General features: G+C 38.1%; 1 protein-coding gene and 1 non-coding gene across 2 annotated transcripts in view; one reads left to right on the top strand and one right to left on the bottom strand.

Moving 5' to 3' along the window:
- Nucleotides 1-12,070, top strand: part of LOC139935716 (C-Jun-amino-terminal kinase-interacting protein 4-like) — a 68,670-nt gene that overhangs the window by 8,159 nt on the left and 48,441 nt on the right. Inside the window, exon 3 of the mRNA XM_071930260.1 lies at nt 23-93. Within this exon, the coding sequence (XP_071786361.1) occupies nt 23-93 (71 nt within the window). The remainder of the gene's footprint in view (nt 1-22; nt 94-12,070) is intronic.
- On the bottom strand, nt 8,809-8,940 carry LOC139936770 (U11 spliceosomal RNA). Its single transcript, XR_011786024.1, has one exon. It is a non-coding gene; the product is annotated as a U11 spliceosomal RNA (small nuclear RNA).

Below are 12,070 nucleotides of genomic sequence, written 5' to 3'. Positions count from 1 at the left end.
TTGTTTTCTCTACATTTTCAAGTGGCCCGACACGAGTACAGAGAGTCCGAGATGAAACAGGAATACATGATCCTACAAAAGAGACACAATGAGGTGAGTCAAGAATCCAGTTTTATAGCTCTCTGCTAAGCGAAAAATATTCCAAAGCATTTTTGTTGTATTTCTTGTCGATATATTGTAGTGATAATTAATTGATCATACATAATTGTTTACTCGTGTCTACAAATGGCAGCCTCCCCAAAAACAGGTCGCAACAGTGCCCTCAAGATTCCTCTTTCCCATTCTGAAAACTGTGTTGCTGTGCGATGTTTATTTTTCGTTTTAGTGTAAAGTCCTAGAATGGTAGCAAAAATAAACCTAACACTTAAAGAATAAAATTGATTGGATTTCTCTGATTGGGGGATTATTTGGGATATACCACAAGTTCCCTTTTTACTTCCGGAATTTCTTTAAAATTATAAGGTCCTAGTTTTGTTGGGGAAAACAAATGGCTAGGCCTATAAAAAAAAAATCAAAAATGGAACTAAAAAAAAATCAACAAAATAATCGCAAAACTGTTTTGTAAGATTTATAAGCGAATGAATAGCTTGTGGGTTGACATACAGTATGGTTCATCAACCAGAACTGGGTTGTAGTGATTTATTGTTTGTTTGTATCTAATATTACATTCATAATGAGATGTTTATTAAGAGATCCTGACATGAAGGATGTACGTGGGTAATGAACACATGGTTGAGAGAGAAAATTAACAAGCGAGACCTGAGATTTGTTTTGTTCTGCACCTGGGCTGGAATGTCATGCTGATTAAGCAAGGCTTATTTTGTGTTAGTCAAGTTCTCCAGCCTTTTAAATATTATAATCTTTAAACTAAATATTTCCGACCAGAGCCAATAATAGTGCCAGGACATGGGCACTTTTTTTATAAACCGTAAGCAGATTTCTGCTTACTGAGAAGCCATTTGCAGAATTTCTTCTTCTTAAAAACTGCTAACTGTAAGCAAAGCAAAAGGCACTCTTTCTTGCTGGCGTTTTTGGTAAGCGGCTAAGTGATGCATCAATGCAAAGCCATTGTGGACGTGCACACGGGCTGTCAAAACTTCTTTATCAAAACACTTTTGTTACGCCTGTTTTTCTGCTACTGGGTAAGCAAAAGGTAATGGTAATGGTGAAAGACTTACCTTGAAATATTATTCCATGAAATACTTTACTTTTTGAGAAAACCTTAAAACAATTATCATTTCTCGATATCGAGAATAACAGACTTATTTTAAACACATGTCATGACATGGCGAAACGTGCGGTTTTCCCGTTATTTTCTCCCGATCCCATTATTTTCTCCCGACTTCGATGACCGATTAAGCCTAAATTTTCACAGGGTTGTTATTTTACATATAAGTTGTGGTACACGTGATACACGAAGTGTGGGCCTTTAGACAATACTGTTTACCAATGCTGTGCGATTGCCATATCTTTACGCAACTTTGAATCACGAAAATAGCAGATCATGGGGAGACAGTAGCTTCGTATAATGTTTACTCGTGTCAGGGATCACCCTTAACATTAGCTGGCGGATGTTGTCTAGTAAACACTGCTATGGGCTAGTAAAAAAAACAATTCCAACTTGCCCTGCTTGGGCTACATAAAACTGTCCAACCAATAATGCTAAATATTATTTCCCTTTCAGATAAGAAGAAAAAAAAAACTTAAATTTTTTGTACATTTTTGTACATTTGTACTTGACAATGTAGCTGTTTCCCAACATTATCCACTCAGCCATTATCACCCCCCCCCCCTTCCCCTCACCCAATTTAAACTGTGATTAGATTTTCGGAAAAACAAAGTATCGTGTTTTGCAATCTTTCGAACTTGCTCCAGAATCTAGCAAAATGTTAGATCTTTTCAAAGATCACAAAAAAAATTTTGATTCTGAGGGAAAGAAGACCTGTAGCAAAACCTCCGTTTATTTTAAAAGAACTCTTCAGTTTTTGTTCACAATAGTTTGCCTTCTCAACATTGGGGAGCTGACAGGAAGAGCTTAATTCACTAACCTTTTCGTTTTGTTTCGTTTTGTTTGCTACGTATGAAGATCACTCTTATTAGGAATTTATTGTTAGTGTATGTTCCTTAAGGTTTCATGACCTTTCGTTCAAAGAAAGCAATGGTTTGTTCGTTAAACATGTCTTTCTTCAAAGATTATTTGTGGCATGTCGTGGCCGAGCAATCTGGGTAAAAACAAAAAACAAATTGGATGTTAATTTGTACCTAAATTTTAAAGGGCCACCGAGTCACTGTGGCAGCAGTTGCCTACCCATGTGCGTACTTGTACATAAAGTATCAGGTCTGGGTAATAAATAACGAGTGTGTGGTCTGCCTGAAAAATCGTTGTGTATATAGCATATTTGATTCTTGTTGTGGTTATTCTAAATATACAAAACTCTTTGCAACAGTTTCATTGGCAAGTGTCCATCACAAGAAAAAACAACACATGTCCCCATCTGCCGAACATCTGTGAATGAGTCAAGCTCGAAACCAAGTGACCTTTTTCAACACAGAAAAGGAGTCGCACAGTAGCACCTTCCGAGACACTAAAATTTAATTAAATCCACATGTCTCGTCCTTCCAAGAAAAAAAAAAACCTGAGCCGCACTTCCTAAAAAAATAGCGGCCACCGTTACCGACCACTTCTTGATGATCAAACATAGTCGGCCTGATTTGTAATATTTACCTCGATTTCCAGCTGCGTGCTTGCTTCCTTCCTTCCTACCCCCCCCCCACCTTGCCACCCGCCGGAGAAGTTCAATTCCCAAGCCTGACTATAATTAACTTGTATGGAGTACGTACTGAACATGATGATGATCGTAATGAGACGTCAACACCGTTGGATCATGGCTAGGTCAGAGTGTAGTCGGTGCCCAGCGGGGGAATGGTGCCCCCGTTTGAGATAGTGCTTTTATGAGTGTATATTATGGGCCATCTCAAAGCTAATGTTATTATACATTATACAGAGTATTGTGTAGTGTGTATTTTGTACAGTAGAACCTGACTACATGTTATACTGTTATACATGCATCTTTATAGGGATTGCTTGTGCATAAATAATCGTACCCTACCTTGTGGACAAAATTATAATAACTTGCTATGAATAACAATGCTGAAGGTGTAGCCATCTTTCTTTTTTTTCTTTTTTCCATACTTGCCATTAAAAATTTACAGTGTACTGGAGAATGTTTTATGGGTTCCAAGGTTTAGAGCGTTACAAACCAATGCCCCAAGTATTGCAAAAAGGTAAAACATGATACAATTTACATACAACCATCTATGGTACAATATGTTGATTTGTAAAGTATATGTTCCGTGTAATGTGTGTTGAGAAATTACATTACAGCACAATATTAGTCAGACACACATGTGCGTACTCAAGAAATTCGAACAATGTGGTTTAAAATGCATCGCCTGATTGTCGCCCCCAAATATTTTTTTATTTCTGCTTGGGAAGGAATTTTTACTGATGATGCTGTTTCAAAACAACAGAAGACATTATAATTTGCCCAATGTCTGTAATAATGATTTTCAAAGGGCTAAAATTGCCAAAGGATACATGAAGAAAAAAGGGGAAAAAAAGACAGTACAAAGATGCTGTGGAAACAGTGTGTCTTCTTGAGAACCAGTTTAAAGGCTGGGACACTTTTTGAGTGTCTGGTTTGTAACAGTGGTTTGGGTGGTAGACTATTCCATAATCGGGGAGCGGCAATGGAAAAAGCCCTGTCACCTGCCATCAAGTTTTTTGCAATCTAACTTTAGTAGGTTTTGTCAAGTAAGAAAATACACTAAAGAGACCTTTATTCACTCCAACTGGGCCAACCCCTTTGCAAGATTGCGCTCAAAAGGTTCAAATAAGTGTTACACTTTTTTTGTCGCTTTGTGTGTGTGTCTCGCCTGTCGAAGAGACTGTCATTGTCACTCTGGGTAGGGTTCGTTTGGTCAATTCACAAGAATTCCCCACAATAATAAATGTACATTATTCATACTTTCAAAAGGTTCAGTGTACAACATAGAGCAATTTACATCATACACATGTAGGTCACTGCGTTAACTGCTGCAGGGCTCAAACAAGGCATATGATTTTAGTGTTTGGCCAGTAAGCTCTAGAAGAAACAAGTCCAGTGGTCTTGTGATTTTCATTTGAATAAGTATCTTTTTAAATATAAAAATGGTTTTCAAATGTTGTTTTACTGAATTTACTCTAATCTAATGGCTACTGAATTATGAATACTTAAGTCAAGGTGCAAGATTTCTATTAGAACTGATAGTACACGTAGAGGCCTCGAAATAGCCCACGGCACCCACAGCAATTGTCAAAGTGCCATATGTGCTTTTGCTGTGGTGCAGTTTGCAAAATTTTGGTCCAATTTTTATTTTTCCTACGTATAGAAGTGGCCCTTACCAGAGGAAAATTGCGTTGACCCTTCAATAATGAAGTTCAAGGCCGTGTGATAGTATACAAACATTGACTGCTTCGAGTGCTATAGTTAAAACTATGACTCCCGAGGTGATCCCCGTAGCGTTCTATTTTCCCGAGGCGAAGCCAAGGGAAAATAGAACGCTCCGGGGATCACCGAGGGAGTCATAGTTTTTAACCATTGCACGAGTAAAAGCAGTCAACATTTGTTTTATAACACCCAAACATTTCTAAATACTGTACTATTATTATTAAGTTACAGACCTGAATGCTACAATCCACGGACGACGCGAATACAGATTGCAAACACTTTTACTTACTGTGTTGCATGTCGTGTCGTGCAATCTCAAATGGTTACAGACTATTAATTTATCATCCTCGTACACGCAAGAGACGTCTGGGTACTGCACGCCGTGTGCTAGCCTTCGGACTTGCGCATGGCAAACCCGAGCACTATCACACGACCGTAGTCTAGCAAAACTAAGACATGTCATGTGACACGCTCTAAACCAATGAGCAGGCGGAACACCTTGCAAGGGGTGTTATAAAGAGCTTTAGAATCCTAAATGGCTTCATTTAGTCACTAGCGTTCTTGGCACATTTTACCACTGCCTGATTGTTAAAACATTTGCTTTTTCAACCCGTTTTTTTTTTTTTGTGTGTACCATATATATACCTTTACCAACCAGGCTCCGGATTGATGATACCCAAGCATACAATACATTTGTATGGACTGTAAATAGGGGTAACCCTGGTGGCAACGGCCTCTGGAAAAAAAAAAACAGTAGGCCACACCTTGAAGTGGCCTTCGGGCCTTGTGTGTTCGGCGACTTCATATACAATTTTTTTTTAAATACCTGCTTGTTCATGTAGAGCTGAGCTGTGTACAAACTGCTTCTAAAATGTACACGTTAAATACGTACATGCACACTCAATTAATTATGCAAATAGTTGTTGCGCTGTTTGTTCACAAACAATCTTAGATGACATTCGTGGGTCTTGCCATTGTTACTCTATTTGTTACCTTTTTCTAAGGAACTTCTCTCCATGTATAACTTAATCAGAGAAAACCTTGTTTAGTTGCAAAGAAATCAGGGTTATTCTAAGTGCTTGTAAGCTTGCAAATCGAGCGGATCTTCGCAAATCTCGCCCTGTTCTGCAAAAAACAATATTAATACAACATTTTTTCTCACTCAAATAATAAAAGACTTCAGCTAAAGCCTTTTATTATGCATCTGAAAGGACACAAAGTAAAGCAACAAGGGTGTTTTTTCTTTCATTATTCTCTTGCAAATTCGATGAACAATTGAGCCAACATTTTTCAAAGGTTTGTTATTTTATGCATATATATATAATGTTTGTAAGTGAGAATACTAGTCTTTGACAATTACCGAACGTGTCCAGTGCTTTAAAAACCAAAGTTGATAAGATGGCATTGAATGGTCAGACAGTAAGAGGGTTGACTGTGTACAGAGTTATATCATATTGGACTGTATAGCATACTGAACTGTATAGCACCCTGGTACATTGATTTGATTGATGCGAAACAGTCAGACAGAAATTTCTGTATATAAACCCTGTATAAAGATACCCCTGACCCCATTCAAAGGACATGGCCCTCCACTGTGTACAAATGGGTGCAAAATTACTGTGTAAATTCAATGCATGGTCTTTACAATACCTGAAAGGGACTTGTTGCCTTGGATTGGTCAATGAAAAGCATTTGCAATCCGTTTGTTGTAAAATTCATATGGTTAGAAAGATGTTTTAAAAGTTAAATATAATGATACACACAAATATGCCTCGAAATGGCTTGGTTTTCCTTTTACAATGTAGGTTGTGAACTAACACAGCACGCAATTCGTGGAGTCAAATTTTGTCTCCACAAATTGGTTGACTGTGTTATATTGGAGTAAAAAGAAAACCATGCAATTTCCAGGCGTATATGTGTGTGGACCGTTGTACTCAACTTTTAAAACATCTTTCTAACAAGATAATAAGTAATATTATTTTTTGTTATGTGCTTGTGTACATTTTATGGAATGGGCGCAATATATATGAATAATATGAATAATTATTATTATTATCATATCAAAGTCTTATAATAGCGTACATATCTACCAAACAAGGGCGCTGAGTATATAAATACAAACTTTCAGAAAGATAGGTTACTTCAGTGATGGATTCTGAGACCATAATGCACGTTTTCAAACACTTTTCATAGACCAACTCGCTCGATCCAAGGCAAAGTGACTCTTTTAAGACACGCTGTTTAAGAGCAGTGTACTCACAGCTGGAACTCTCTGCACCATACCTGAAAGTGACTTAACTCAATAAAGAGGATCGGGTTAATCATTTGGTATACAAATATTTGAAGGGGTCTATTCCGCTAAACTGATCAAGGATGAATATAGCTTTATTTTGATTATCCTCAAAGGAAATTGATCTCCCAGCTTGACTTATTGGGTTAAATTGATATTTAACCTGATTCAAACTATGATTGACGATGCTGTTTTTTCCAGGTTTTTGTTGTTTGTACAAGTTCAAAAAATTCTTGAATACAAGTAAGCTTCCTGGAATCCTGCGAAAAAGAAAATGAAATCCATTATAAGCTTATACTGCCGGTACTCAGGTGTGATACAACCAGTAACAGTCAGAGACTGTATCCGGATGATGACAAGCCTAAGCAAGTCTAAACATCGAGACCTTAGCCCCATTCACACGAGCGCTGCAAACGCGGGTCCCTGGCTAAGGGCGCCAGCCGTCTGTCACCTTTACCGCGTGCGATTTTTTAGCGAGCATTCACACGACACGCACACACACATGTAAACAAAATAAATCAGTTTCATTGAAATCAATTAAGTCACATAAATAAAATGTAGAATATTTTAACGTAACTCTCCTCCCGGCGGCTGCGGGAAGAGGGTTATCTAATCGTAGTCCAGCGTTAAGCAGATATACATATACATGTACATGTACATGTATGCATGCTATAGTTCGCCCATTTCTTCCTCCATAGTTCTTCACGTGTCAACGCAGCGGCCCCGCATTACGATCGTAGGCATCGGTTCAGACGATGGCTCCCCGTGATTATAACAACGATGCGATTTTTTGGAGAAGGTCTCGATCTGTGTTATGAACAACACGGGACCCGGGTAATTTCGTAGCATACATAGCATTCACACGACGTGTGAATGGGCCTCTAGTAGGAACTCACTTCGTGTAAATTTAAATAATAACTATCCTAGTAGCTAAATTAGTAGTCCCAGCTGATTTTCTACCTTTTGCCAAGGTAGTAAATTTTAAAAATAGGATAGTTCTCTTTAGAACTGAGAAGTACCAAGAAGTCTCCCAAAAAAATCTGAGCTTAATCATGCTTGCTTGGGTGATGACCCCCAAAAACCTTTGTGTAATTTCTATCTGAGAAAGCCTCCTTGTTATAATAAAGATCTTTTGAAATGCTGCCATTGATTAGAAATCAATAAAAGTTTGTCCTCATCTCATTCTCATCTCAATGGCTTTAGAGATTCAAATTTTTTATGGTGTCCATTTTGTGAATGCTGTGACAGCCACAGAAAAAGTTGGTGCCTGCTGTCGACGGGATTCTATGGTCTTGATAAAAATTAAATGACGGTGGGGACTGTTTTGTCATAGCTGAAACTGTCACTGGTGACTTCTTTGATTGCACGTGTACCGTTATAAATATGTTTATCTTTGTTACTGGTTTGGCCTTCATCTGGGGTGTCGTGGCCGAGCGGATAAGAGCACCGAATTCAAGCTCTGGTGCTTCTGTTCATCAGAGTGTGGGTTCGAATCCCGGTCGTGACACTTGTGTCCCTGAGCAAGACACTTAACTATAATTGCTTCTCTCCACCCAGGGGTAAATGGGTACCTGTGAGGGCAGAGATGGTTCTTGTGATTGATTTAGCCGAGTAGCGCATATTAATGTTGCACAGGCTGCATACTCCCCACCAGGGAGTTGAGATGGTTTAAGGAGTGGTTTAAGGCCCAGTGACCAGGTGTAATAATGTGAAGCGCTTTGGGACGCCCTCCGGGTGTGAAAAGCGCTATATAAAAACGTGTTATTATTATTATTATTATTAAACATTACGTTACAAGCTTCTAATCAATAAGTCTGCTTTTGGCCTGATACTTCACAGAGGCAAAAAAGGCCATTTCTTCCATGTCTGCCCGATGGTAATTGCCTTTGTGCTCTTGAGATACTCCAGTGGCAACTTCAAATTTCCTTTAAGTACCACCAGTATGTGTCTTGGTGCCCTAGCTCTCATCATCAGTTGGAGGCATCTATACATTGGATCGCCGACTGTCAATCTATCTTTTATTGTTTATCGGGCGTCAGTGCAAAGGACAACTAACAGCCACAGTTTTCAAATATTATGTTTCCGAAATCTCTTGCTAGTGATTCCGCACAAGCAACCTGAGAGGTTTCTTATGTGTCATAAGAGACAAAAACCCTTTTTATTGAGATGTGGGCAGCCAGGCGCCCGATTGATCTTGTCTATACTTGAACCCATGGTGGTAAAAGTTCATTGTAAACAAAAATTAAATAATAAACAAATTTTAAGTTTATGCCCACCCAATGAATGTAGTATAAAATCTGTATGCAAAAATGTAATTATTGTGTTGTATGACTCTACTGTTCCTTCATTTCTATGTGAAATGCAGTGAAAAACCCTCTGATTATTATGCACACACTGTGATACTTCAATGCAGTGTATGCATGCATGAACTTTGACCCCTCATGAATATTCAGTACGTACAAATGTATTGAACGCCATGCTCAGTGCACACACCCTCTAGCCATGTACATACAGTGCATTTGCAATGAGGGTTTTCTAAGTGGCATGTCAACAGATAGATGGACAAATCCTGAACATAGATGGACAAATCCTGAACATTTATTACAGAGTGAGATGCTTAGATGCAAATGGAAGACTGTTCTGTGGTTGAGAAATTGCAGTCTGGATGTTTTCTTGAGAACAAGTCCATAATTTTCATAATTTTGTTCTAACGCACAATATACATTTGCGTGGTTTGCAGTCACACAATGTCTTTGTCTACTTGCCAGGTAGATGTTGTTCTTGAACTGTCAAATATTTGTAAATTTCCAGATACTAAAGGTTTTTGAGTGAACACTAAATGTGAAAATATGGAAATAAATACTTGATGTGTTTAAGGGTGGGCATTACCTTGAATAAAGCCATGGTAAAAGTCATGATGAAAAAGCTTAATTGCAATATTTTTTAAATTTAACATAAATTTGTCCCTATTACTATTTGCTTGTTACTCAAATTGCCTCAGTCAAATATTTGACCTAAATAATAAATAAAAATCACAATATTTTTTCTGGAAATTAAACGAAAGGTGAACAACAATTATTTGTAGATGTTACTTTTATCTTTCTTTTATTCTTTTAATTTTATTTTTATTTCACTGTACCCTTAATTCAGCCCTTCGCCTGCAATTAATAAAAAATAAGCGTTTTATAAATTTGCCAAATAAAAAGGATGCTCTTTCTGACATGATGAGACTACGTCTGAAATGACACAATAAACTAAAAATCTGAGGGGAATTGTTTTAGCGCATTTGGTTGCTGTAGTGAACTGCACTTCTTGGCCTCGGACTATGATCTGGCATTTAGAAATAATTGCGTTGTTGCATCTGGCATCTGTAAAATCCCCAAAGCACCTTAACATAAACATTAATACCATGGCTCAATCTCATCAAAGCCTGTAAGTGAAAACTTGCTGAGCACAGACAAATTTGCTTAGCAGAAACTTGTGGCCTTGACTCAATTTAATCAAAGGCTGTTGGCAAAAATCTGCTTAGCACAGAATAATTTGCTTGAAAAATTTGTTGTAACAGTGGCTCCGCTTTATTAAAGCCTGAAAGCAAAAATTTGCTAAGCCAGAACAGTTTACTAAGCTTAAATTGGTTCCCTTGGCTCAATTTCATCAAAACCTGTTAGCAAAAATGTGCTGTTTCCCTCATTGACTCAATTGTTATTCAAACCTGTAGGCAAAAAAATTACTAAGCACAGAACAATTGGCTGAGCATAAATTGGTAACCCAATTCTAAATTTCATCTCAGCCTATAATAAGAGTAAATTTAACCGTTGGTTTTCAGAACCACCCCCAGCTCATTAGAGATAGTCATTACATGATGTTACCGCAAACCTTTCTATATCGTATATCCACCATGCAAAGTTTCAAATCCTACTTAAGAGTAAATTTACTAAGCATAGAATAATCTTGCTAAGCAGAATTGATTATAGAATATTCTTAGAATTGGTTACTAGCTAAAAGTGTACGCAGTTGTAACTGGACACTGAATTAATAGGTATTAATGTTTCCAGTAATGTATTTCATGCTTAGAAAATTATTTTGTTACGCAGAATTTCCTGCTTAAATCATCTTTATGAAAAGAGGTCATGATATAAGGGATGGTTCTATTACATTGCTTGTAATGGATGAAACAGACAGGCAGGCATAGGCAGGAATGACCTGGTATGATTCATGTAGTTATCAGACCATGAAAAGAGCATGAAAAATGAACCATGACAAGAACTAAATAAGAGGCTATCGTATCAAGATGTGAGGGATTACAGTGGCCAAAAGCAGGATGAATCTAACCCCTAACTGGGGTCATTAAATGGCTGCAAGTTTTGGCTGATCCAAGTTCAGCCTAAAATGTACAGCGGTAGATTTCACAAAGGTACATGTAGTCCTAACTTAGGACTAGTCCTAGGCAATGCTAAGAGATAGGACCAGTTCTAAGTTAGGATGAGTTACTGGTCCTAACTTAGGACTGGTCCTATCTCTTAGCATTGCTTAGGACTAGTCCTAAGTTAGGACTACCTTTGTGAAATCCACCCCAGATCATATTGATAATAAAAAAAACATTTAAAGGAACACGTTGCCTTAGATTGGACGAGTTGGTCAAAACAAAAGCGTTTGTAACCGTTTTTTATAAAATGCATATGGTTGGAAAGATGTTTTAAAAGTAGAATACAATGATCCACACAAGTTGCCTCGAAATTGCGTGGTTTATCTTCTACTGTGCGAACTAACATGGTCGGCCATTTATGGGAGTCAAAATTTTGACCCCCCATAAATGGCCGACGTGTTAGTCGACGAGGTAAAAGGAAAACCACGCAATTTCGAGGCATGTTTGTGTGGATCATTGTATTCTACTTTTACAACATCTTTCTACCCATATGCATTTTATAACAAACGGTTACAAGCGCTTTTCAAAGACCAACTCGACCGATCCAAGGCAACGTGTTCCTTTAAGTTATACACCATTACCCACTGGCATTGAGGTCACAAGAGACCCTCTTTTCTCTACCCATACCCCCCCCCCCCCCCCAAACCCTGGAAGGACTGTGAGTGACCAACACAGGGACCTGTTTCCTGAGGCCGAATGCTGAGGGCAATATAGGTCCCTCCTCTTGTCATTCACAGGTCCTAGGGGGGATAGATGTGCACTGGTGTCCGAATTATCCCAGTCCATATGTTTTATACTTTTGTGTCTTGTAGTGTGTTTAGTCTGTTTTATGGTAGATGTAAATTTTTATGTAAATTTGTTGTA

Source organism: Asterias amurensis, chromosome 4, assembly GCF_032118995.1.
Source record: "Asterias amurensis chromosome 4, ASM3211899v1".
NCBI lineage: Eukaryota > Metazoa > Echinodermata > Asteroidea > Forcipulatida > Asteriidae > Asterias > Asterias amurensis.
Note: the sequence above shows the minus strand (reverse complement) of the source record. Positions and strands in the feature narration are given on the sequence as shown.